Genomic DNA, 27,007 nt, shown 5'->3' with positions numbered 1-27,007 from the left:
GCAAAAGTCCCTTTGACGGAAAACAGTGTGTTGGCTTAATTGATTGGCTTTATGAAATACAAGGAAGCCACACAAAAGAGTATCCAATACTGGCAACACCATAAAGATAAGAATGAGTGGCCCAACAAGTCCCAGGATGTGATTGTATCTGCTGTAATTAGACAAGAAACAGTTCCAGATTAACAGAGTTGGAAGGGACCTTGCAGGTCATCCAGGCCAACCCCCTGCCCAAGCAGGAGACTCTACATCTGCCTCTACCTAGGATCGAACTCGCAACCTCCCGATTGTGAGGCAAGAGCTCCACCTCTAGGCCACTGGGCTTTTCCAAAATGGCACTAAACCAGAATCAGGGAAAGTAACAAAAATTGCACCGAGATGTGGCAAAAACAAATAACTGGATAAACAGAAGGAAAAGAACAGATTTCAGCTCTTGATGCATTTCTTTAAAATGTATTACAGGTAGTCCTCAACTTACAACAGTTCATTTAGTGACAGTTCAAAGTTACAACGGCACTGAAAAAAGTGACTTACGACCGTTTTTCAGAGTTACAACCTTTTGAAGCATCCCCATGATCATGTGATCAAAACTCAGATGCTTGGCAAGTGGTTCATATTTATGACCGTTGCAGTGTCCCAGGGTCACGTGATCCCCTTTTGTGCCCTTCTGACAAGCAAAGCCAATGGGGAAGCCAGATTCACTTAACAAACAGGTTACTGTTGTGGCCCGTCAGTGGCCTGTGCAGCTAGTAGCTGATTCCGACAGCGAGGAGGCTAGTGTGGTGTCGCGCCAGCAGCCTGTGCAGCTGGCACTCGAGTCAGACAATGAGGAGGCTGGAGAAGATGTGGTGCCAGAGGCGGGGATTCAGCCAGGGCCTTCAGAACCTCCAGAAGCTCCCATAAGTGAAGAGGAGGAGCCTCTTCTCGATGCACAGGCGCGCAGAGCTGCCAAAAGGCAGGAATGGCTTCTCAGGAGGAAGTCTCCTCGAGAGTAAGGTTTGGGGCTAATTGGCCACTCCCTTAGCCTATTTAAGGAGGAACACCGACTGAAGCAAGTTGCAGGGAACAACTTAGTTCACATACCTTCGTGCCTTGATCTTAGTTCTTTGCAAATTGCTTCAGGACTTTCTGCCAACCATAGTAAGATTACGATTATTTATTCTTTGGATTCTTGCAGGCTGTTAAGAAAGTTAATTAACAGCCTTTGTTTGAAGAAAAAAATGATTTTATTTGAATAAACTAAGGTTTGTACAGACTTTGTGTGTGCTGAGTTCTTTGGGGTCCATAGCTGGGACAGAACAGTTACTAACTTATCAACTGCAGTGATTCACTTAACAACTGAAGCAAGAAAGGTTATCAAATGGGGCAATGTCTCACTTAACTAATGTCTCACTTAACAACATAAAGTTTGGGCTCAATTGTGGTCGTGATTTGAGTTTACTTGTACTTTGGAGGTGACAAGTTTAGTCATGGTACTTAACCTGCTTTCACCTGTGTCATCTCTTTTGAGAAAATCCAAACCCATCAATGCCCAAAGCACCCACATAATTGCTATCAGGAACACCAACCCCCTTTCAACCCCATATTCCAAACCGCGATGTAATTCAGAAGAGACTAGACAGCCATTTGTCCGGAATGGTATAGGACAGTGATGGCTAACCTGTTACATCACCGCGTGGCAGCCTGCGTGCCAGAAATGGCACATGAAACCATCTTGCGAGGAATGCACGGCCCCGCTGGCCTTTGCACACGCGGGAGCGCCAATACCCGGAAGAGTGGCGGTCCGTCATACATACGGGAGCCGGCACCCGAACTTCCAGTTTCTGGCACGGATACGTACACAATGAATAGCTGGCCATCGCACATGCACGTGACATAAACCCAGAGGTTTAGGTGCCGGGCTGCACATGTGTGACGGAACGCCGCTCTTCTGGGTTTCGCCGCTCCCACGCACGCGACAGCAAGCTAACTGGTGCACATGTGTGCACAGGAACACAGAAGAGGAGCCAGCAAAGCTGCACATTCCTCACGGGATGGTTCTGCGTGCCGCTTCTGGCACACATTCCATAGGTTCACCAACACGGGTATAGAATCTCCTACCATGGGCATGTGGTTGGACTAGAAGACCTCCATGGTCCCTTCCAACCCTATTATTCTATGTTCTACTTTAAGTGTCTCAAAGCAAGCAAGCGTTGCATTTCCTCACAACTGGTATTTAAGTAGGTTATAGATAGTCGTCCAAGTTTGAATTTGAAGCCATATTTTTAAGCTCCAGACCAATAATTCTGGCCTACAGAGGTGTTTGAACTGCTGGGCCTTTCTAAGAGTAAAGACACTGTTTTGTCCTCAAGAGGACTAGAAACATTGTGCACCACTTGTCATCTCAATTTTTCACTCTACAGCACATGTTGTACAATTGGGTCAGGGGATTCTGGAAGACCTCATTCTGAAGCAAAGCAAAGGGTAACCCAGCAGCAGTCCCTTTGATTGGATCAACTACTTGGGTCGGTTTCACACAACACATTTAATAGGCTACTGATTTCCCACATTTTGGAGAATGAATGGTGAATTTATCACTTGGGTGGAGTTCACACTAAGCTCCCCCCAAGCTCACCAGAGTTAAAACAAGCTGTGTGAATGGAGAGACTTGGTCTTTGTGGCATCCTAGGCTTTAGGGAAGTTGGGAATTTGTTTGCCCCTTTGAAAAAGTTCCATTCTCAATCCATCCACCCTGCAGTCTGTAGATTATACAAAGCCATAAAATGGATCAGGACCCAATAGGAGATCGGGATACCTGGGAGATGTGTTGAAATCCACACATCTTAAATTCGCCAAGTTTGAGAAACATTGTTCCCACACAACTGGAAGATACCAACTTTTTAACAAAATGCTTTGTATCATTTACAGATCAAATTCAGAAGGCGGAAAGATAAGCCTGTTGCATTCCTTGATGAAGATGCTTTATTGAAAATGCTGCTTAATATTGTTCTTGAGTCTGATTGCTTAATTGACTGATTTATTTACTGGAGTTTGTAGACTACTCAAATTCAGCAGGATTCGAAGTGTACTGGCAGACAGAGAGAAAAGAGGGGGGATCTGTGCTGCTACTGAGGTCTCTCCCCCTCCCCTCCATTGCTTAATACTTGATATAGGAAAGGGTCACATCTCCACTAATCTTGAAAGTGCGGATGTGTCCAATAGTGGCATAACGATGGGCAAAGTTGAACAGGTGACGGCCGCTGTTATAAACCTTGAACTTGTGGTTGTCACAGGAGATCGAGATCTGGGAAGAGAGGAAGGATATTAGTCTGGCAAATCAGCACCTGGATCACTTTCGATCCTCCAGGCAGGACAGTCTGCTGCCTATGCCATCCACAGCTTGCATCAAAATCAGGTGTTTACCAGAGCCAAAAGTCTTTTCTATAGCAGGAGACTCCATTGGACAATGTGACCTGATCTAACAGGGGGAAGGAGAATCTAAACTTTAACTATGTAGGTTTGTGCGAGAAATAGTTAGATCTGGTTTTGTCCTCATCTTTGCCAAAATGATGTACTCAATAAAGTTTTGCATTGAGAGATGGGATCGTCTCGGCCATGCTTGCTTTGGTTCGGTTTGTCAGTCGGAATGTTGACGCATGATTCTGAATGCCCTTCTGACAAGGCAATTCCACTCTTCTCCACTAGATTTCAATTCCTGAAAGCTGTGCTAGCTGGGAATTATGGGGGATGGAGTCTTACACTTCTGGAAAGCACTTGCCGGGTCTTCTCTCCCCTCCTCACTGCCTGCCTGCTTGTCGGCCAACCCAAACAAGCTCTTTGATGGAATCAGAGGTGGGTTTCAGCAGGTTCTGACCAGTTCTGGAGAACCGGTAGTGAAAATTTTGAGTAGTTTGGAGAACCGGGAGTAAAAATTCTGACTGGCCCTGCCCCCATCTATTCTCTGCCTCCTAAGTCCCAGCTGATCGGGAGGAAATGGGGATTTTGCAGTATCCTTCCCCTGGATTGGGGAGGGAACGGAGATTTTACAGTATCCTTCCCCTGGAGTGGGAGGGAATGGAGATTTTGCAATAACCTTCTCCTGGATTGGGAAGGAAATGGGGATTTTGCAGTATTCTTCCCCTGGAGTGGGAGGGGAATGGAGATTTTGCAGTAACCTTCCCCTGGATTGGGAAAGAAATGGGGATTTTGCAGTATCCTTCCCCTGCGACGCCCACCAAGCCATGCCCACCAAGCCATGACACAGCCACCAAGCCACATCCACAGAAGCGGTAGTAAAAACATTTGAAGCCCACCACTGGATGGGATGGTATCCAGGCTGTCCACCCAAGTCAGATAAAATAGGGGTGATAGCATCAGTTGAATAGCTGTGGCTGCCATCTTGAGTTTTGTGACCTCCCTCCTGCTGAAATCGCCCAACTCACCTCAAAATATTGCCCGAATTGGAAAGGATTAAAGGACAGCTCATCTTCCTCAGCTCCCCAAGTGCCATTCAGATAAGTGTTGCGCACCACATATCTCCATGGTTTCATGCGTGGATTAAAGTGCAGAGCAATATTCTGGCCAGCCTTTAAATCAATTACAAACCTTGGAAAGAGAGGGAAAAAACAGGCGTTGAAGACTAGATCTTGGAATAAATAAAAAGGAAATCTGATTCTCCCTTCCCCAGCCCCTTAATGCAATAGGAGCCTGACAGATCCCTCCATGGGGGAAGGCTACAAGAAAAAAAAAACAGCTCTTCTTCCTCTTTGTAAATATTATTTATTGGTAGACTGTTGCTGAATATTTAAGTTCTATTTATCATTTTAGGTATTTATTCATTGTATTCACGTTCTGCCACAATCAAACCAACTTTTTGTAAGCAATAAATGAGATAGACACATATGAAAAAAAATGCATATTCAGCAGCAGTCTAGTAGTGAATAGCATTCTTCTAATGAAAAAAAGCTGGTCTTGCTTAATGGACTATTCCGATCTTAATCATTCTTTACAGCCATCTCCTTAGCTAGAGTTCCTAAACAATTCGTCAATCCTTTCATGGCATGTCAGATGTCCCCCTTTGGGGAACTCTGCCCTAAGCTAACTGCCCTTGCTTCTTCTGGTGGCAGTGAGTTCCAAAGACTACATGTGGAATTTTGCTTCCACTCTCCTTCACCTCCTTGTCCTCTGAGTTGACCCTGTGGATGTACAGAGGAGATGGGAGAGTCAGAGAAAGGACATCAACTGAGAAAGGTCTACGACAGGCCCTAACACTGATATTTTGCTGTGCCAAATCCAAACCAGCCCTGCAAAAAAAAAAAAAGAGAGAGACCCGAAACCTGGTAGCATTCTTCAGAATAAAGCCTCGCATTGTGATGGTCTTGTTGGGTCCCAGACCTCCAGGAATGTTGCCTATGTAGGGCACCGGCTGAAATAGGCAAGAATCCAGGTTACACTTAGCGCCCCCTGTCCAACCATGCAGCTCTTGTCCCCACTACCTGTGGGTCAAGGTAGTTGCAGTCCAGTAGGTCTTGAGTTCCACAACATGGCAGAAGGCAGCTTGTGAGATCTTATCTTGGATCTTATCTTTTCCTGCATTCCATGCGGTTACAAGCATCCCTGCCTTTAACCAGTCAAGTAATTTTGGGGCTCAAAAGTAAGACACCAGTTGGGTTCAAGCTTTTGTCTTCTCAGTGGGCTGTGGTCAAAACAGTCAAGATGGCAGTCTAGGTAGAGCCACCATGGCAATGGGCAATGAACACAAAGATAGATGGGGTTGTGATGGGGTTGGCATGGCTGCTGAATTTTATTTATCAAACCCTGTGAAAACCCCGGTTTATCACAACAGACTGATTTTACCGAGCAAATCATAAACTTTGGTTCTAAGTGCTGGCTTCCTTGTGCAGATTTTAACATGGGGCAAATGGACTAATATTAACCCCCCTTCTTAACAGTAAAGAAGCTGATTTTCCCTTAAATATTCCAGTCACTGTTGCTTTCCTCCCCTTTCTGTGTGATTTTATAGGCTTGGTGAACCAGACCAAACATTAACCAGACCAAACATTAAGCAGTGAGACAGGCTGAATTAGCATGTCTTTTGACACTTACTGGGTAGTAGACTGCAGAGCCTGTCAACAGCTGATGAGAGAGAAATACAAAGAAGGTGTTAAAAACTGTGCTCAGCCATTGCACACTTCTTGGCTGTTGGTGTTTGTTAATAAGGATGTGTGGGCATCTCCTAAGCCATTCTGGGAGTTGAGTTGCCAGGCTGAGAAACTCTGCTTCATGGACAGTTGCAAAGGGGAGAGCAGGACCTTGGCCTGGGGTAAAACTGCTCCCTGTGCAGCTGCTGGTCCTAGTTTATTTTTGCTTGCTTGTAGAGTTGTAAGCCAAGACAACTGATGACCAAAAGGCTGCAATTCTTAACGGTTAAGAAAAATGTACGAGAAGAATGACTGGAGGGGAGAAAGAGAAAGTGACAGCTTGGAGATTGAATCAACTCAGTATTTATTCCTAAAAAGTGATCAAGGGTTGATAGCAAACACTTACCAGGTTCCCCACTATTTGTCCTCCCACCATGGTCAGAGATTGAAACTCCAAGTCTCCATCAAGGTTAATGAACTTTAGAAACTGGGGTTGGATTCTGTGCCTGAACTTGCAGAGGGGGTTCCCGTTCACCAGGATCTGACAGAGGGTAAAGTTGAAAGGATCAAGTCTCAGTTGGGATCACCCATTTTCTTTGCAGGAAAAAACTGTTTATTCTTGCCAGGAACACATCCCACCCCAAATCTGAATAGTAAGCAGAGTTATGGAGGGGATCAAAAGGGTTAAAATGAATACATGTAAAAAGAGAGAGTCCTTCACTGATATATATTTTCCCCCCTGGACCAAAAGGTTTTCCATTCTGCAGCAGGACGTCCTCATTTAGTGACTGTTAGCAGTTAGGACACTAATGAAATAGTAACTTCGCAACTAGCTTGAAACTTGAAAGCATTGCAAGTTGACACTGGCATTTACAACCTTCACAGGATTGCAAAGCAAAGAAAAGCTGAAGTCCAATAAAAAACAGTCATATTTTGACCCCATTAATGACTAAATTGCTGGCCCCATTATTGTTAAACAAGGACTGCTTCCATATCGCTTAAACCTTATCTGGAAGATATGACGTTGAGAAAGTCAGTATTAAATACATTTGTGGTTCATTCTAGACAAATAGTGTATTTAAAGGGGGTGGGGGAATGAAGAGGTCCCTGCAGTCCCAAAGGAACCTCTGTCACACGTACCAACCTGATATTCGGCCTCATTGACAATGAAGATTATCTCAAAATGCTCGCTCTTTTGGAAGGGATTCTTGTGTCTCTCTTCCCTTCCCCACCTGTAAGACTGATATGAGTTGAGCACAACAGTCCCCTGACTAAAGCGAGGGTTGAAGTGGAAGAGAATGTCGGCATCCTGAAATTTGCTACAGGCAAAGTCCACCCTGAATCTGGAAGGAAGAGAGGAAAAGGGAAGAGGAATATTAAATTGGAGGGGCAAGAATCTCAGAGTAGAGGTCTTCACTCCCTCTTCTCCTTTGCCCTGAATCTACAGGAGGCTGGGTTTTTGCTTGAAGAGAAGAATCAAGTTCCTAGCCATCAATCTTAGTTGTAGTTGGAAGAAGTAGTCCAAAGAATTAAGGAAGACTTTAACCTTGGCATAGAATCATTTAACCTTCCCTTAACAATATCATAATCTTAACACTATTGAGTAATCTTGCCCTTCCTGTGAACCCTCAAAGGAACGTTACTTGTTGCAGTTTCTCAGCACTTTGCCTCGCATATATACAGACATTCCAGGATGGAGTCCATCAGAGACAGGATGATGGTAAGGGAGAGTCTGGAAGACAGAAAATGATGAACCAAACCAATGACTATTGCAAAACAGAACTTTGTGTCAAGGTTCTGACTGACAAACCCAATCAAGCTAGCAAAGTTGAGATGATCGAATCTCTTAATGCAAAACTTTACTGAGTACATCTTTTCAGCACAGCATGAAAGCAAAACCAGCTCTAGCTAACTCCTACGTGTCCCGTATAGATAAAGTATAGAACTTTCCCTCCCCCCATTAATGCAGGTCACATTGTCCAATTAGGTGTAGAGGTATTGTTGTGAGAAGATGTCCATGGCTCTGTCAAACACCTGTTGAAATGGCCTTGCTTCCCATGAGACAGTTTCTTGTTGTCTGGCACTGACATTCCAATCTTCCTCGCCCCTCCCCCCTTGATGAATGGCAAGTTGAAAAGCAATAATGGCTGCAACAGCATGAGCACGCGTCGAACTTGACACTTTGACTTTCAAACCAGCCAACCGCAGCCTGTGCCTTGTATCAGCCTTTCCAGGAGGTTCTGAGTCGACCAAAGACCTCCTGGGTGGGCCTCTGTAAGGATTAATTCCCCCAACGTGGCAGGGAAGGAAGGCTGGAGGAAGCACCAGAACTGCCGCCATGGACCGGTTCTGCTTTATGGGTGCTCAGTGGATCAGTAGCAAACATCTGAATCCTGCCTGTTGGTCCAATCAGCAGCAGGAAATGAGCACCATAAAAATTCTAACTGGGACATAGTTTAGGGTAAGAGGTAGCTGTGCTGAGTCGGGCTGAGGCAGGAAGTGGCACTTGAGGGGCACAAACAACATGGACTTTACAGCCCCTCTCTAAGCTGTTTACAGAGTCAGCCTATTGCCCCCAACAATCTGGGTCCTCATTTTACTGACCTCGGAAGGATGGAAGGCTGAGTCAACCTTGAGCCAATCAGGATTGAACTCCTGGCAGTGAGCAGAGTCAGCCTGCAATATTGCATTCTAACCACTGTGCCACTCTACACCACAGTTCCCCTTGTGACTGAAGACACAGGCTGCCGTGTTCAGCCATCACATAATTCTTGGCTGTTGGTGTTTGTTAATAAGAATGTGTGGGCATCTGCTAAGCCATTCTAGGAGTTGAGGCCACACATTTTAATATTGTTAAATTGAGAAGCACTTCTTTATATTCATCTGCAAGGGATAAAACAGGATCTTGGCCTGGGATAAATTTCTTCCCTGTTCAGATGCTGGTCCTAGCATCACTCCAGGATGGTTATTTTTGCTAGCATGCAGAGTCATAAGCCAACACAACTGAGGACCCAAAAGGGCCACCATTTGTAGGGATGAAGAAAGGTGTATGAGAAGAGTGACTGGAGAGGGGAAAGAGAAAGTGATAGCTTGGAGAATCAATCCCCAAAGAGAGATCCAAGATCAGGAAGTGCCAACATCTCAAAACAAATACTTACCATCATTGGTCCTCCCATTACAGACAGAGATTGCAGTTCCAGATCTCCATCAATCCTAATGAGCTGGACATTTTGTGAGGGGATTCTGTGCCTATAGTTGCATAAGACCTTCCTGTTCCCCAGGATCTATCAGAGGGCAAAGCCAAAGGGATCAAGTCTCAGTTGGGAGGTGCATTTTCTTTGCAAAAGAACCCTGTTTATTCTGCCCAGAAACACATCCCACCCCAAAGGTGAGCAAGGGAGCCCCTAGAGGGGGTCAAAAAGGTTAATATGTACATGTAAAAAGGGAGAGGCCTTTATTTCAATGATAGCAATAGCAATAGCACTTAGACTTATATACCACTTCACAGAGCTTCCCAGCCCTCTCTAAGCAGTTTACGGAGTCAGCATATTGCCCCCAACAATTTGGGTCCTCATTTTACCCACCTCAGAAGGATGGAAGGCTTGAGCCTGGTGGGATTTGAACTGCCAAATTGCAGGCAACTGGCAGTCAGCAGAAGTAACCTGCAGTACTGCATTCTAACCACTGTGCCACCTCGGCTCTTGAATACCCATTTTTCCCTCCAGATCAAAAGGTTTTCCCTTCAGTTACAGGTCATCCTCATTTAGTGATTGTTTGTAGTTAGGACACTGATGAAATAGTAACTTTGCCTTCACAGGACTGCAAACCAAATAAAAGCTAAAGTTTGATCAGAAACACAGCCATGGTTTCACTTAGCAACCACATCAATTACTCAGTTGTTACTAAACGAAGACTATTTGTACATCACTTAAACCCTACATGGAAGATACGAAGTTGGGAAATTCGGTATTAAATACATTTGTGGCTCATTCCAGGCAAAGGGTGAATTCTAAGGGGGAAACAAAGAGGCCCCTGTAGCCCCAAAGGAGCCTCTGTCATGCGTACCAACCTGGTATCCGAAATCATAGACAATCAAGATGACCTCGAATTGCTCACCCCTTTGAAAGGGATTCAAGAATTTCTCTTCCTTTCCCCACCTGCCAGCCTGAAGTGTGCTGAGCCCAACTGTCTCTGCATTAATGTGAGACCTGAAGTGGAGGGGAACATCAGCCTCCTTATCCTGGCCACAGGCAAAGTCCATCTGGAAGTTCACCCAGGTTCTGGAATAGAGAGAGAGGACAAGATAAGCGGAAAATTAAATGGGAGGTTCAGGAATCTCAGAGTAGAGTTCTGCCCCTTCCTTCTCCTTTGCCTTGAAGCTAGAATCTGTAGGATGCTGGGTTTGTTGGTTTAAAAGAAGAATCAAGTTCCTAGCTCTTATGGCTTACTTGGGAGTTGGAAAAAGCAGGAAGTTGAACTATTCAAACAATTAAGAAAGGGTTTAATCTTGGCATGCAATTGGATAATTGGACATAATAAACTTATCACTATTATTTTCAGTGAGGTAGCTCTTGCCCTTCTGTGAGCCCCCAAAGAAACCTCACCTATTGTTGTGTTCAGGCACTGTGCCTTGCATATAAACAGACATCCCAGGATGGAGTCCCACAGGGACATTTTGATAATAAGGGAGACCCTGGAAGAGAGAAAATGATGAACCAAGCCAATGAATTTACTGCAAAATACAACTTTGACTTTCGAACCGGCCAACCGCAACCCGTGCCTTGAAAAGCCTTTCTACATGGCTTCTGAGTCAAAGACCTCTTGGGAGGGCCTCTGCTAAGGATTAATCCCCAGAACATAGCAGGGGAAGGAAGGTGTGGAGCAAGCACTAGAATTGCAGCCATGGACCAGCTCTGCTTTTGCAAAAAAGAGAAAAAAACAGGCATCCTGTGTTATAGATGCCTTTGGACGAATAATTTGGCTCTTCCTGTTGTGATGATACTCTGGGGATTCTGGAGATGCTTTTGGTTTAGGTGGAATAAAGATAAGAGGGGTAACTCCCTCCATCAAAGAAGAATATGAAAGAAAGCAAGGACAGAAAATAAACAGAAGCTACTTACATTTTTTTCATCTTCATCATCAGTGAATATACTCTAAAATGGAACAAAAGAATATCTTTATGAAGTGGCTGTGAATCCTATGAGGCTTTGTGTGCACCAGGCCTGGGCCACTGCTCTTTGTTCAGAGCGGGTCACTAAGGTCAACAGAGGGTATTAATGGCAATGGGATGGTTTGAGCAGAGTAGATAAAGCCATTCCTACCAAAAGGAATAGGCAACGTCAACAGATAGATCACTTAACATCTGCTGTGATCCAAGGAAATGGCTACTTTCCAATAATCCAATCATCTAAAAACACATGACTTTTCTTTCCATGCTGTCATTGCCAATTTCAGCATTAGATATACATATCATATTTTTATAATTATAATTTCATTACTCAGATAGGAAACATGCATTTCTTATCACAACATAGAGTGATTGGGGCCAAACAGACACCTTGAGGAAAAGTACAAATATTGATGGAGTTTCTTGACTTTTCCTTCTAAGCCACAGGGAAGGTCTATGAAGCCAGAATCTCTCAAGTCTTAACAATAGTGATAATAATACCCTCCTTTGTTTCCTGCTGCAATTGTTCCTGAAATGTCTGTAAATCAGTGGGGGGGGGGGAAGCAGTCTCTAGAGGACTACCTCAGAAGGATCTCAGAAGGATAACATTGAGAACATAGAAGAAATTAGACAAGTTAACTTACCATTAGTATAGACACTCCTTTGCCACCCTTAGCTTTGTTGATAATAGGTATTATCTTTTTCCCGATTGACTATAAGGAAGAAGAAACAAAACCATTATGGATTCCTTTAGAAGTTGTTCCAGTGCATGATACGTGTGGGCCTTGCCTGGGCCAATACAGCCCACTAAAATAAACTGGTGAGTCCTTGAGAGCCATGGAGGATATTGATGTGAATGGCCACACAACACCAGAGAGGGGTACGTAAAGCCATATCAACCCTTCAAGGCAGGCTAAGTCAATTAACCAATTAATAAATAAAATTAATCCTGGGAAGCAAAATGAGGAAAGGCATCTCACTAGCAAAATTGCATCTGACAGGAAGACCATTTGAGCCAACAATTTACCATTTTGCAAAGAGAAAAACCACAAGTTGGTAAAAGAAAAACTTTGGAGAAACATTTCCCATCACCAAAGTGTCCTTTGGGGACAATTCCAAAATATATGCTTCTCCCTTTGCTATTCAGAACCCTTTGCTATTCAACTTAAAAGCAATTGCATCCTTTTTGCCGATGACATAAAATTATTCAATACTACAGATAATTCTGTTGTTTTGCAAAATGATTTCGACTATGTGTCTGAATGGTCATGTATTTGGCAACTAAATTTCATTCAATAAATGCTCTGTCTTACATATTGGTAAATGTAATCAGAATGTCAAGTATAAGCTAGATGGCACTGAACTATCTGATGACCCTCACTTTGTCAAGGACCTAAGTGTACTTATCTCTGACGATCTATGCTCCAAAGTTCACTGTAACAGCATTGCTAAAAAAGCATTAAGAGTTGTAAATGTAATTTTGCACAGTTTTTTTTCTGGAAACATTGCATTGCTAATTAGAGCTTATAAAACTTATGCTAGACCAATCTTAGAGTATTGTTCAACTGTTTGGAATCCCCACCATTTATCTGACATCAGTACAATTGAGCGGGTTCAGAAGTATTTCACAAGAAAAGTCTTGCACTCTTCTGTACACAATAGAATTCCCTAGGCTACTAGGCTCGAAATTCTCAGTTTGGATAACTTAGAACTGCATCACTTGCGGTCAGGCCTAGGTATTATACTTAGTAATGTTTTACCTGTAAATGATTTTTTTTTGTTTTAATCACAATAATACGCCGCCAACAACCGCTTTAAACTTAATGTAAATTGTTCTAAACTTGACTGTAAAAAATATGATTTCTATAATAGAGTTGTTGAAGTCTGGAATGCTCTACCTGATTCAATTGTTTCAGCTACAAATTTTCAGTTTCAGTCACAAATTGACTTCCGTGGATCTTACATCATAGTTAAGTGGTTAATAGAGGGGACGTGCATAAGTGCACTAATGTGCCTATCGTCCCTGTTGCTGTATTTTTATTCTTTTATTTTTGTTCTCATTTTTGTTTAACAAATTATAATAAAATAAAATAAAATAAACCCAGGGGAACCATCACTCCAGTTTAGGAGTCAGTGTTTTTTAGGGGATATAATAGGTATTTGAAGCTGCTTCACATGAAACAGGTGAAATATTTTGGCCCTGCCTGCTCAGTTTCTGCTCCAGAGTCTCTGAAGATGGTAAAAGAAGAAGGCATTCTAGCAGGTATGAATAACAAGAGGCTTATTTTATGGCATGCAAGAAGAATATTACTCAAAAAAATCATGGCATTTGAAAAAAAAATCTACTTACTATTATCTCAGATTTCTTAACTTGATCTTTACCTATATTCTGTAAAGGAAACAGAAGGTATTACTTTTATTTTGAAACGATATCCCACATGATTTCTCCAACTATGTCAGCATGCAAAGAAGACTATCACTTAACAAAAAAGCAGAAGATGAAGAAAGAGCTACTTACCATTAATTTATTCATGTCCTTTCCATTCAAAGCATTCTACAAAGGAAACAAACACGTCAAATTCTATTCTGACTCAAAGACACCCAGGACCTTTATCTCTATCCGTGTCATCACTACCATCTTAGATATCATTTACATGAATTACTGCTTCCCTCCAGTTAGGAAACACACATTTCTTATCACAATAGGAACTGCTTAGTCCAAAAACCACATTTGAATTAACAGAGTTCTGAGGCTTCTTTAACCTTTTCTTTCTCTTTTCAATTTTCTTCAACATTCAAAATATGCATTGAGAAACCTGAGAAATAAAGATTGTACCTATTCATGAACAGATAGAAGATTGCTTTAAAAAGAGGAGCTTTAACAGACATGGCACTTGGGAGACAACACTCTTTTGAGAACATTGTCCTACAGTACATATCCACATTTCTTGTCTGAATTTAGATTCACATTAGTTCTACACCGTTATAGGTAAGACATCCTTATGATGGAATGTTGTTGTTTTTATTCTGCTTCATGCAAACCCCCTTCTACTTCTTCTGTCTCTCCCTCCTCCAAGTAAATTCAAATGTGAAAAAATTATATATTTATATAATTTTATAATTAAAGAGGATTTCAGTAGCCCCTTTTCACACAAATCTGCAATATATATATAGTCTTGTAGCAGCTACAAGAGGATAGTGTGTGTGTATGTGTGAGTGTGTGTGTGTATATAGTGGGACTATTAACTGAGATTTTTTGGGGGAGAAAAAAATCCCAAAAAGATTTAGGCCATCCTTAGTCCTAAAGCCTTTCTTTTACCACTCAACCCATCCCACCGATCAAGGTTTGGGGACGGTTGAAGGTAGGAAATTTTTAAAAAGTATGGTTGTATGCAAGAAAGATATTTCACATGGAAAAGGGAGAAGATGGTAAAACAGCTACTTACAATTATTTCCAATGCATATTCCTCACTCAGTTCATTCTGTAATGGAGACAAAGTGTATCAAAACTCTATTCTCACATGAGAAGATATATGACTCCTCCTATCATGCTATCCCTGCCATTTCATATGCCATAAAAATGAATTTCTTTATAAATAAAAACTACTTACCACCAATTCAGCCAGAGGACCATGTTTGAAGAGTTCTTTCTACAAAGGAAATGAAGGGGATCAGTTCTATTCTGATAACTATTATTAATTATAACTACACCATCACAGATAACTTCAATACCATACATCAATTTCATCTATATCTTTTATTCTCCAGATAGGAGCTGTGCCTTTCTAATCGCAGAATGAGTGATAAAACCTAAAAGACACATGAATCAACAGCAATCTGAGACTTCTTATTGTGAGCAAAGCAATTTGTGGATTTTTTCCTTAAAAGACACATTATTGTCAGCTCTTCTAAAAGTTTCCTGATATCCTCGTTTAAGTGTTTCTCCTAAGCCAGAGGGAAGGCCTGTGAAGTCAGACCCTTTCAACTTCTGACAATAGTCAAAACAATGCCTTTCTTGAAATGTTCCCAAGAGCTTATAGCTTCCTGCTGGAATTCTTCCTAAAATGTCTGGGGTTCCTTTGGGGAGAGTGAATCTCAAGAGGACTGATCAGATTATATCTGACAAGGATAACATAGAAGACATACAAGAAATGAGAGAAGTGTGTATCTACTTACTATCAAGTTATATATCAGATTATCACCATGTGATATTCCCTTAAAAATATTTAACATCTTCTCTATGATGGTCTACAAAGAAGGAGAAAAAAATTATCCTCTTTTATGGATTCCTACATTACATTGTTCCAGTACATGACATAAATATCTGGGTGGGTCTACCCTGGGTCACTGCAGTCCATTAAAATAAACTGGTACACTGGGCAGCCTTGAGGGCCATGGAGGATATTGATGTGAATGGTCTCACATCATCAGAGAAAGTATGTAAAGCCATATCAACCTTTTGAAGCAACCAAGGTCAAGGAAAACATGGCAGGGATTCCAAAAATACTACTACATTTTTGTCAGATTTAGTAGCAGAATCCTGAAAGCTCATCCAAAGCCTTCATTACTCCTTTTTAAGGACAATAAAGTCAAGCTGGAGCTACACTGAGTCCTTTTCTCACCCATTCTACATAACCAGAACTGAACAACCTTGATGGTGATATGATAATACATTACATTTATGGGCTGCCCAATTCCCAGAGTGTCAGCTCGGCATATCTATCCTAATTTATTGGATGTGGTCATTCGGATGGTGGATTGCAAGACAGCTTCTAGGTTAAAGATTCTGGATTGTAAATATACACCCTGTGGAATCTTTGGTGCTCTCTGAGTTTGGTTGTTTCCTTGAAGATATAATATTATTAGGAATAATAACAGCTACAGCAACAACAATAATGGATAATCCCATGGACCCTTCCTCACTTTAGGGCACCCTGTTTTACAACAGTGCAGGTGGTGAGGGTATTTTATGGGCTCAAGAGGTGCCTCAAGCTGCTTTATTCAAAACTGGCCCAAGAGTTTAGTCTTGCCTTCTTTTTTGATGCTTTGGGGAGAATGGTGATGGTTGCTGGGGGTGGGAATGGAATCACAAAAGGGGTCTTTGATCACATGCAAAGAGAATATGTCACAAGGAAGAATAAAGGATAAAGAGGTATTTACCACAGAATCAGCCATACTACACTCGCCTTCTAGGCAATCCTATAAATAAAAGAAACGGAATTGCTACTATTTTTTCATCACAACACATATGACTTCTACAATGCACCACCTGAGCAACAAAACGTATTTGGACCACACTGATGTATCATGCCAAAAAGGGTCAGAAATTAGAAAGAGATAAAGAAATTGTTCAGATCAGTCTTCCCCAGTGGAAAAATGTTCCTTGGGGACAGTTCTGAAAAGGCCTTTATCCACACATACAACCAAAAGAAGTAGGTTTGGGTTTTGGGGCCAGTGTTGTTGTAATGCTGGGATGTTTCATTGTAGGCAAGAAGAATATTACTAAATAAGTGGGGGCAGAAGATGAAGAAAGAGCTACTTACCGTTAATTTCTCAACATCCTGTGCGCTTAAAGCGTTCTACAAAGGAAACAAGCAGCACATCAAATTCTATCTTAATAGAAGACCCCAAGGACCTTTCTATCCATGCCCTCACTACCATCTTAGATAGCATTTACATAAGTTGCTGCTCTCCTCCACTTAGGAAACAACCACCCTTTTTTCAGAAAGTGAATCTAAAAAACAATTTGAATTGTATTCTAATTTTAAAAAAACAATTTAACAAGAGTTAATGGAGTTCAACACCCTTTTCAGAACATTGCCCTACATATCATATTTCATCCCTTACTCTAGATTTACTTTTGTTATACACCTATACAGGGAGTCCTCGACTTACAACAGTTCATTTAGTGACCATTCCAAGTTACAACACCATTGAAAAAAGTGACTTATGACCATTTTTCACATTTATGACCATTGCAGCATCCCCGTGGTCACATGATCAAAATTCAGATGTTTGGCAATTGATTCATAGTTATGATGGTTGCAGTGTCCTTGGTCATATTCGTTAAGTGATTCACTTAACAAATGAGGCAAGAAAAGTCATAAAATGAAACAAAACTCACTTAACAATTTTCTCACTTAACAACATAAATTTTGGCCTCAATCGTGTTTGTAAGTTGAGGACTTCCTGTAGATGCAAGACATCTTTTTGATGGAATGTTTTTTATTCCCCTTCACCTAGGTCCCCTCTCTGTCTTTTCCTCCTCCAAGTAAGTTCAAAGGTGTATTGTATTTGTGTCCCCACTTATACTGCTCTTCTTGATTTTCAGTGTAGCCATAGGAGGGAAAAGGGCTACTGAAATCCCTCAATAGCAAATTCCTCTTCTAAGTGCTACAAGAATGTCAGCTCAGATTCAGAGCATTTTCTGCTCAGAAAAAGGTTAAAAACAGATTTAGGCCATACTGAGTCCTAAAACCCTTATTTAAGTTCTCCACACACCCCAAGACACTCCCCAAATTTTGGAGATGGTGGAAGTGTGCAATTTTTTTAAGAGTGAGTATCAGATCTTTCATCATAAAATAACTACTATTTTCCTAAATATGAAACCTTGGTATATTTACTAAATTTTGGTGGGATTGAATCCAAAACGATCAGCTTGAATGCATGGAAGAAAGATATTTCCCATGGAAAAGAGAGAGGAGAGGCAAAGAGCTACTTACAACCATTTTCATTGTATGTTCCTCACTCAGTGCATTCTACAATGGAAACAAAGGATATCAGTTCAATTCTCATCTGACAACATATATGATACAGAGCAGTGGTGGGTTTCAAATTTTTTTACTACCGGTTCTGTGGGTGTGGCTTGGTGGGCGTGGCATGGCTTGGTGGGTGTGACTAGGTGGATGTGGCAGGGGAAGGATACTGTAAAATCTCCATTCCCACCCCACTCCAGGGAAGGTTACTGCAAAATCCCCATTTCCTACCGATCAGCTGGGACTCGGGAGGCAGAGAATAGATGGGGGCGGGGCCAGTCAGAGGTGCCATTTACTGGTTCTCCGAACTACTCAAAATTTCCGCTACCAGTGCTCCAGAACATTTTGGATTGGATGGTTTGAAACAAATCTCTACTTACCATAATTTTTTCCAACATATGATTGCTATTTTCCTACAAAGGAAATGAAGGATATGAGTCTGAGTCTCACATGATAACTTCATGATAAAAAGATGACTTCTCCAACTGTTTCATCTCTGGATACTAGTACACATGTGAATGGCTGCATTCTCCAAATAGGAAACCCATAGTTCTTACTAAAAGTGAGGCCCCCTCAGTGTTTTAGGTGGTGGAATAAAGATAAAATGGGTGCTTGTTCAGTTCAAAGAAGAATATGAAGGGAAGAAAATAAACAGAACCTACTTACCATGTTTCCATCACCACCACCAGTGAATATACTCTAAAATGGGAACAAAAGCATGGATTTATAATTATGGTGTGACAGTATACCTATTGGGAGGGGGAGTCTTCAGAGAGTTACTATGGTCACATCTAAGAAGGACAACATAGAAAACAAAGAAGAAATGAGATAAATTAAGTGTGTATCTACTTACTATCAGTTTAGACACTCCTTTGCCACCATTGGCTTTCTTGATAATAGGTACTATCTTTTTCCCAATTGACTATGAGAAGAAGAAAAACCATTATGGAATCTGTCACAAGTCATTGTCATTGTGCAAATGCATGATACAAGTTGCCTGGGCCACTGCAGTCCACTAAAATAAACTGGTGAGCCCTTGAGGGCCACGGAGGATATTGATATGAATGGCCTCACAACATCAGAGTAGGGACGTAGAGCCACATCAGCCTTTGAGGTAGGAATAATCAGGGAGGCTACAAGAAGGATTTCAGGAAAACTATCATAATATATATTAGCAGAATCTTGAAACTTCATTATTCCTTTTCAAGGAGAGCAAAATCAAGCTGGCTTTCCAAAACAAATTCTGATAAAACTAATCCTGGGAAGGGAAATGAGGAAACAGGTCTCACTACGAAAATTGCATCTGACAGAAAGACCATTAGAGTCAACAGTTTACCATTTTGCAGAGAAAAAAACCCACAATAAGTAAAGTAACTTTAGAGAAACCCTCCCCATCCAAAAAGTGTCCCTTGGCAACAATTCCAAAATATAAGTTTCTCCCTTGGCTACTGGGTGTAGTGCTATCTGAAGCTGCTTTAAAAGAAAAGTTAAAACAGATGAAATATTTTGGCCCTGTCTTCTCTGTTTCTCCTCTGGGGTCTCTGAAGATGCTTTCTGGGAGGTGTGAATTAACAAATGGAGTGCTTTTCGGATGCAAGAAGACTATTACTCAGAAAAAGCAAAGAATTATGAAGAAACGTATACTTACAATTAACGCAAAAATATTAATTGGACGTTTGCCTATATTCTACAAGGGCAAAAAAGATAATACTTTTATTTTGAAAAGACATCACACATGTTTTCTCCAATTATGGCATCTCTACCATCTTTGATATCATATATATGAATTGCTTCATTCTACAGATGAGATACATGCATTTGTTATCAGAACAGGGACTGACAGAGCCAAAAAGGCACACATGGGTAAACTGTGTTCTGAAACTCTTCCTTTCATTTTCTTTTCAATACAATCTTCCTCAGTGCGAAACATCCTTGGGGGCCTTGTCCACACATATAACCAAATGAAGTGGGTTTGGGTTTGGGTCAGTGCTGTCATAATACAGAGATGCTTCATTGCAAGCAAGAAGTATATTACTCAAAGAAAAGGCAAAAGACAAAGAAAGAACTACTTACCATTAATTTATCAATTTCTTTTGCATTCAAAGCATTCTACAAAGGAAAGAAGCATGTCAAATTCTATTCTGACTCAAAGCCCCCAAGGACCTCTCTATCCCCGCCATCATTACCTTCTTAGATATCATTAACATGCATTGCTGCTTCCCTCAATTTAGGAAACATACTTTTCTTATCACAACGGGGAATGCTTAGTCTAAAAAACACATTTAAATTAATAGAGTTCTCAGGAGTCTTTTTCCTTTTGTTCCACTTTTCCATTTTCTTCACATTTGTTATACACCTATACATCTAAGGTATTCTTATGATGGATGTTGTTGTTATTTTATTCTGCTTCATGTACTCCACTTCTACTTCCTCTGCTTTTTCCTCCTCTAAATAAATTCAAATGTGAAATATAGACATTAAATATGCATATTTGTGTGAAAATGGGCTTCTGAAATCCCACAATAGCATCATATATCCTCCTCTAAATGCTACAAGAATGTCAACTGAGATTCGGAGTATTTTCTGGCCAGAAAAAAAAAAACCAAAACGCTTTAGATCATCCTGAGGTCCTAAAGCTGTTATTTTAGCACTCAAACCATTCCCACCCATTAAGGTTTGGGGACTGTTGGAGGTGGGGATTTTTTAAAAAGGCATGATTGCATGCCAGGAAGATATTTCCCATGGAAAAGAAGAAGATGGTCAAAGAGCTACTTACAATTATTTCCAATGTATGTTCCTCACTCAGTTCATTCTGCAGTGGAAACAAAAGTTGCCAGATGTTTAAAAGACAAATGTAAAGACAAGGCAAATGTTTTTATTCTGCCTGCTGGGTTTGTCCCTCAAGATTCTGGAGATGCACAACTGACTCATCACAAAACATTTCCCAAGACCCTCACTTGACACCTACACTGCCGAAGCCCTTATAAACAGAATACTGACATTGACATCCCCTAAACTCTGCTGAAGATGTTGCCTAGTCTGGTAATGAAACATTCAGAAACCAACCCACAAGCTTGGAGAATGAACTTTTACCCTCTTCCTATACCTGAGCTACAGATACTGGTATTCGCCACTATTGTAATGCTCTAAGTACTGACGGAAGAAAAATGAAAGAGATGCTTGTTCAGATGCAAGAAGTTAAAGGAAGAAACAGAAGAAGACAAATCAAAGCTACTTACTACCAATTCAGCCAGAGGACCATGTTTGACAAGTGCCTTCTACAAAGGAAACCAAGAGGATCAGTTCTATTCTGATAAGATAACTATCAATAATTATTACTATAACATCACAGGTAACTTCAGTACCATCTATCAATTTCATCTATATATTTCATTCTCCAGATAGAAGCAGTGCCTTTCCAATCACAGATGGAGTGATAAAACCTAAAAGACACATGAATTAATAACATTCTGAGATGTTGTGAGAAAATAGTTTTTCTATGATTTTTTTCTTAAAAGGCTCATTATTGTGCAGCTTTTCTAAAGGTTTCCTGATATCCTCATTTAAACTTTTCTCCTATGCCAGAGGGAAGGCCTGTGAAGCCGGACTCTTTCAGCTTCCGACAATAGTCAAAACAGTGCCTCTTCCTGCTGGAATTCTTCCTGAAATGTCTGGAGATCCTTCGGTGGGAGTGAGGTTTAAGAGGTCTGACCAGTTCATATCTAAGAAGGATAACATAGGACACATAGAAGAAATGAGATAATGTAAGTGTACATCTACTTACTATCAAGTCATATATTGGCTTATCACCATGTGATACTTCCTTAAAAAAATATAACATCTTCTCCAGGAGGTCCTACAAGAAAAGAAAAATCATTATCCTCTTTTATGGACTTCTTCATAACTATGCTGTGCCAGGACATGATATGAGCATCTGGGTGGGCCTTACATGGGCCACTGCAGTCCATTAAAATAAATTCGGGAGGGCCATGGAGGATATTGATGTGAAAGACCTCACATCAGCAGAGAAAGTACAAGAGGTACTTTCAAGGTCAGAGCTGATTTTCCCAAAAAGCCACTCAATTTGAGTGCAATTTCAACTTCATAGTTGAGTTGAAAGCATTTCATATTTTGCAGAGAGAAAAACCACAAGTAAAGAAAATAAATTTTGTAGGGACCCTTCCAATGTGAAACATTTCTCCTGGGGATAATTTCCATAAGGCCTTGATGACACATACAGCAACGTAAAGAGGTATTAGGGTTTGGAGCCAGAGTTATATGGTTATAACAGCTATAACTCCCAGAATTCCCCAGCTACATGCTGGCTGGGGACTTCTGGAAGTTGAAGTCCGCACATACTAAAGTTGCCAAGATTTAGAACCACCAACACTAATAATGGTAACAACAACAATAATGAATAATCACACCAACCCTTCCTCATTTTCGGGCACCCTGCTTTACAGCAGTGCAATGGTGGCTGCGTTTTAAGGAGTAAAACAGTGCCTGAAGCTGCTTTATCAAAGCTGGCCCAAGATTTTAGCCTTGCCTTCTTTCTTGAAGGTCTGGGGACAATGGCAATGGTTGCTGGGGTGGGAGTGGAATCACAAAAGGGGTCCTCGATCACATGGAAGGAGCGTAATTTCAGAAGGAAAGAACAGAGGAGGAACAAAGAGGTATTTACCACAAAATCAGCCATTTTACACTCGTCTTCCATACACTCCTGTAAATAAAACAAAAGATATTGCTTCTATTCTGACGTGAAATCACATATGACATGAAATTGCATATGATTTCTCTAACCTGATTTAGGACAGTTCTGCAGAAAACCGCATTCCAGTATGTGGCAAAACCAGCCCTAATGACTGAGGCATTTCTTGACAACCATCACAAAAAAAGGTCATAAAACCATCACAAAAAAGGGTCATAAAACCAGGTCAGTCACATGGGTGACCCAATTTATGGTTACCATCACAATTTATGCCCATAATGGGCAGACTATATTGAGGTCATAAGTCATAAGTCAAGGTCTATCTGTATAGTATGTGATCCTAGGACAAAAGAATAACATGGTAACTGTATCAGCACAACTTCCTAAATTTAGATAGTTTTAATCTGTTTGTTTGCTTTTTTGTTTACTATATTGTGGAAATGCAGACTGTTTGATCATCTTAATATTTAATATATTATGCAAACCCCAGAAATTCACTTGAATTTGTAGCCAACAGAAGAGGGTTGCATGAAATTTATACAACACTAAAGTGTGGACTAAGTAACCCAGAGAAAGATTTAGGTTTCATTATAATTTTTTGGATCGTTTGAAAAATACCTATTTCTCCTTTCCACATTTCCTGGTAAAACAGAGGCTGGAAAAGGAGATGAGGAAATGCATCAACTGACCAACAAAACTGCATTTGGATCACACAGGTCTCACACCAAAGAAGAAAGAAATTATAGGGAGAGAAAGAAAGTGTCCAGGGCAATCTTCCCCAAAGGCAAAGATTCCTTGGGGACTGAAAAATTCTGAAAAGACATACAACCAAATGAATTTGGTCTGAGAGTCAGTGTTCTTATAACATAGGGATGCTTCATTGCAGACAAGAAGTATATTACTCAAAAATAAAGAAGAAAAAAAAGCAGAAAATGAAGAAAGAGCGACTTACCGTTAATTTTTCAATATCGTTTTTATTTAAAGCATTCTATAAAAGAATCAAGCACATCAAATTTTGTCACAATGAAAGTACTGAGGACATTTCTAATCCATGCCATCACTACCATCCTAGCTATCATTGATATGAATTTGTACACACATTCCTTATCAAAACAGGAAGTGATTCTAAAAACAAATTGAATTAATGGTGGTGTGAGGGTTCTTTTTGCTTTTCCTTCTCTTTTAAATTTCCTTCAACATTCACAGAATCAAAATATGCATTGGGAAACTCGAGGAATAATGGTTGAAACAGATAAGATTAGGAAACAGGAGCTATACCAGACATGGCACTTGGTGGGGGGGTGTCGATGCTCTTTTGAGAACATCACCCTACACGTCCACATTCCATTCCTTAATCAAGATTTCCATTAGTTATACACCTATACAGGTAAGACATCTTTATGATGGAATGTTGTTTTTTATGTACCTCTTCATGTACCCCCCTTTCTACCCTCCCTGCCTCTTCCTCCTCCAAGTAGGTTCAAATGTGAAATATACTCATGATTTTAAATTTTGTATTGGCATGTGTTTTAGTTCTGGCTGTTCACCGCCCTGAGTCCACTAGGAGAAGGGCGGTATACAAATTGAAATAAATAAATAAATAAATAAATAAATAAATAAATAAATAAATAAATAAATAAATATGTAGGTTTATGTCTCTATTTACATGTGCTCTACTTGATTTTCAGTGTAGCCATGTGATGAAAAGGAGCTGCTGAAATCCTCAATTTCCAGCATCTTATTTCCTCTTTCAACTGCTACAAGAATGTCCCTCTTTCAGAGCATTTTCTGGCAAACTTTGGTGGGGTAGAATCCCAAAAGGGTCTCTTGATTGCATGCAAGAGAGATATTTCACAATGAAAGAGAAAAAGGTGGTCAAAGAATTACTTACAATTATTTCCATTGTATGTTTCTCACTCAGTGCATCCTACAATGGAAACAAAGGGTATTAGATCAACTTTCACATGAGAATATATATATCATGCTTTAAGATGGGTGGACTCCAATCATTTCCCTTTCTGAGCTGGAGAATTCTGGGAGTTGTAGCCCACACATCTTAATATTGCTGATGTTGCGATATCCTTCACTAGAGGGGGGAAAAACTCTCCACAGGCCCCCTCCTCTATTCAAAAAGGGTCCCTGGGAAGGCTCCAAAATGGCTTTGCTAACACAGATCCCAAAAGAGAGAGTTAGGGACTTGTCTGAAGTCAGCAGCTGCATTTTGTGAATTGCAGGTTCTGTGAACCAAGCAGTTCATTTGTAGCCTTCAATTGGGCCAAATTGGCAACCATTCTTGAACCAAATAATTCAAATCGAGTAATATATATAATGCCAGAACCTATGATTCCAATGGGAATAAAATTAGGGAATGTTGTGACCACCTCCACACCTTCCAACTACACTTTCCAAAACCCGTAGGCTGTGTGGGAAGGGAAGATAGGAGGGACCTGTCCCTGATGTTTTTCCCACCTCCCTCTGGCCCCTGTGCCCAATCAGCTGGCAGCAAGGCTGATGGGCTGGAGGCCATTGTCTGCTTTGGAGCAAAGGCCAAAATCTGAAATCAGGGTTGACTAGGGGACGCCAGCTGAGGTGGGACTGACCAGGGAACACAGGCAGTCAACGGGGAAGCCCTCTGCCTATCTGGATGAAGGGGACCTTTGGGGGACATGCTGGAATGGGGAGTGGGATGCAGTTTTCATTGCAGTCTGTGGCCCCCCTTTGTGGTATTTTTCTGAAGCTGATCAATTAAGCAGGAAAGTGGTATAAGTTTAACTTAAAAATGAAAGTCCTGAAATTCACTGCAGTAACTATGAATTGGTGTTTGGTGAGTGTGGGTGGAAATACGAATCCGTAAGTTGATGTTAGTTGCTTTTTAGCCTCCAGGAAATTCAGGACTCAAAGAAAAGAGCTCGAGATAAGGAAAAATTTTCTGACAATGAAAACAATCAGAAATAGTGGGTGCTCCATCACTGGAAGCTTTTAAGAGGAGATCAGACAGTAATTTGTCTAGAATGGTAGGGTCTCCTGCCATGGGCAGGGCAGGGGGCTGGACTAGAAGACTTCCAAGGTCCCTTCCAATTCTGTTATTTTGTATTCTGTACTTACTAGAACTTTCGTCATCATTTCATTGCCACTTTCCTACAAGGGAAATGAAGGGTATCAGTCTGATGCTCTCATAATAACATATATGACTTTTCACACTGTTCCATCACTAGATAGCACACATATGAATGGCTGCATTTTTCAAAATAGGAAACACATATTTCTCACTACAAGTGCGAGCGAGCAACAGGGCCAAAACTCCCAAACTGGAATTAATGGTCTTCTTAGACTTTTTTAATCTTTCTTTCTTTCTTTTCTCAATAGGAGGATAGACATTTTCCCAAAGGCGAAAAAAATCAGGACATCCAGCATGATGTAACTTACTTACCGTAGACTCTTCATCAGCATTATTCTTGTTATCCTGAAATGAAAACCAGAAAACTTTAGGGTTAGGGTTAGGTCCCTTAGATGTTTACAGGTAATATAGCCACATATGATATATGGCTTAAGCACCAATGAACCTCTGAATTTTTCTTTGGATTAAAAGACTAAGTACTCAAAGCCCTCTGCCTGCATTTTCAACCCCTTGATCAAGAAATATTAATTAAAGCATGGGGAGAACCTCAACAAAATGCTTACTTGTTTCATCTGCAGGCACCCCAGCTGAAAGGCTATTGGAACCCACAAAATTTAGCCTTACCTGCTGTGCAGAAAGAGTAAAAGTCAAAGCAAAGATTAAAAGGAGACGCATCTCCTTAGTTGCTCTTCAGCTCTTCTGGTCCTTGTTGTTCTTCTAAGTGAGTTTATTCAGCTCCACTGGCACATTTTAATATCTTAATCCTTAGGCCTCATTGCCCAAACCCAATGTCTTCATTGTTACTTTATTTGCAAGGAAAAGTTAAGTTTCCATTGCATCATGCACTATTATTCCATTGTCCATGCTCAAAGTGAAACTAAGAAGCAGAACTTGTGTCTCTGCCCTCTGTGAAGTCTTAACATCATATGGGTAACACATCTTCCTGTAACTTTTCTATACCAAATTGGATGAAAGAAAGATTGAACCAAAGTCACACATTGGAAACCACATGGCTGAAAGTCTCTGGAGATTCTCAGTCATCCAGGTGATGGTTGTCCCAAAGGTGCTTTTTCAAGAGGCAACTGGACTTTCTGGTTTTTCTTTGAAAATGTTTCCCTTCTCATCCAAGAAGCTGAACCTGCA

General features: G+C 40.9%; 1 protein-coding gene across 4 annotated transcripts; it reads right to left on the bottom strand.

Moving 5' to 3' along the window:
- Positions 1–17: 17 nt before the first annotated feature.
- On the bottom strand, positions 18–27,007 carry LOC148112334 (uncharacterized). 4 transcript variants are annotated; one of them, XR_015729485.1, is made up of 35 exons: positions 26,489–27,007; positions 26,177–26,209; positions 25,852–25,884; positions 24,638–24,673; positions 23,699–23,734; positions 22,720–22,758; positions 21,823–21,894; positions 21,278–21,316; positions 20,815–20,850; positions 20,112–20,147; positions 19,687–19,725; positions 18,892–18,960; positions 18,705–18,737; positions 18,419–18,451; positions 18,006–18,041; positions 16,827–16,862; positions 16,444–16,482; positions 15,460–15,531; positions 14,895–14,933; positions 14,730–14,765; positions 13,802–13,837; positions 13,634–13,672; positions 11,928–11,996; positions 11,237–11,269; positions 10,721–10,809; positions 10,186–10,396; positions 9,275–9,400; positions 7,760–7,848; positions 7,261–7,459; positions 6,523–6,657; positions 6,082–6,111; positions 5,313–5,401; positions 4,419–4,581; positions 3,022–3,280; positions 18–151 (listed from the first exon to the last, which is right to left on the bottom strand). XR_015729485.1 is itself a non-coding variant. In XM_087876523.1 (34 exons), exons 1-34 carry the CDS (start codon positions 26,537–26,539, stop codon positions 3,134–3,136), a joined length of 2,298 nt encoding a protein of 765 aa, XP_087732649.1. In that variant the 5' UTR covers positions 26,540–27,007; the 3' UTR covers positions 2,941–3,133. The 4 variants fall into 4 exon arrangements, 2 of the variants coding, with proteins under 2 accessions (XP_087732649.1, XP_087732650.1); XR_015729486.1 differs by lacking the exon at positions 18–151 and having other exon boundaries at positions 2,941–3,280; positions 7,257–7,459; XM_087876523.1 differs by lacking the exon at positions 18–151 and having other exon boundaries at positions 2,941–3,280.

Source organism: Pantherophis guttatus, chromosome 10 (assembly GCF_059756535.1).
Source record: "Pantherophis guttatus breed Tessera chromosome 10, ASM5975653v1, whole genome shotgun sequence".
Taxonomy (NCBI): Eukaryota; Metazoa; Chordata; class Lepidosauria; order Squamata; family Colubridae; genus Pantherophis; species Pantherophis guttatus.
The sequence above is the reverse complement of the archived record's forward strand: the minus strand, read 5'-3'. Positions and strand labels throughout refer to the sequence as shown.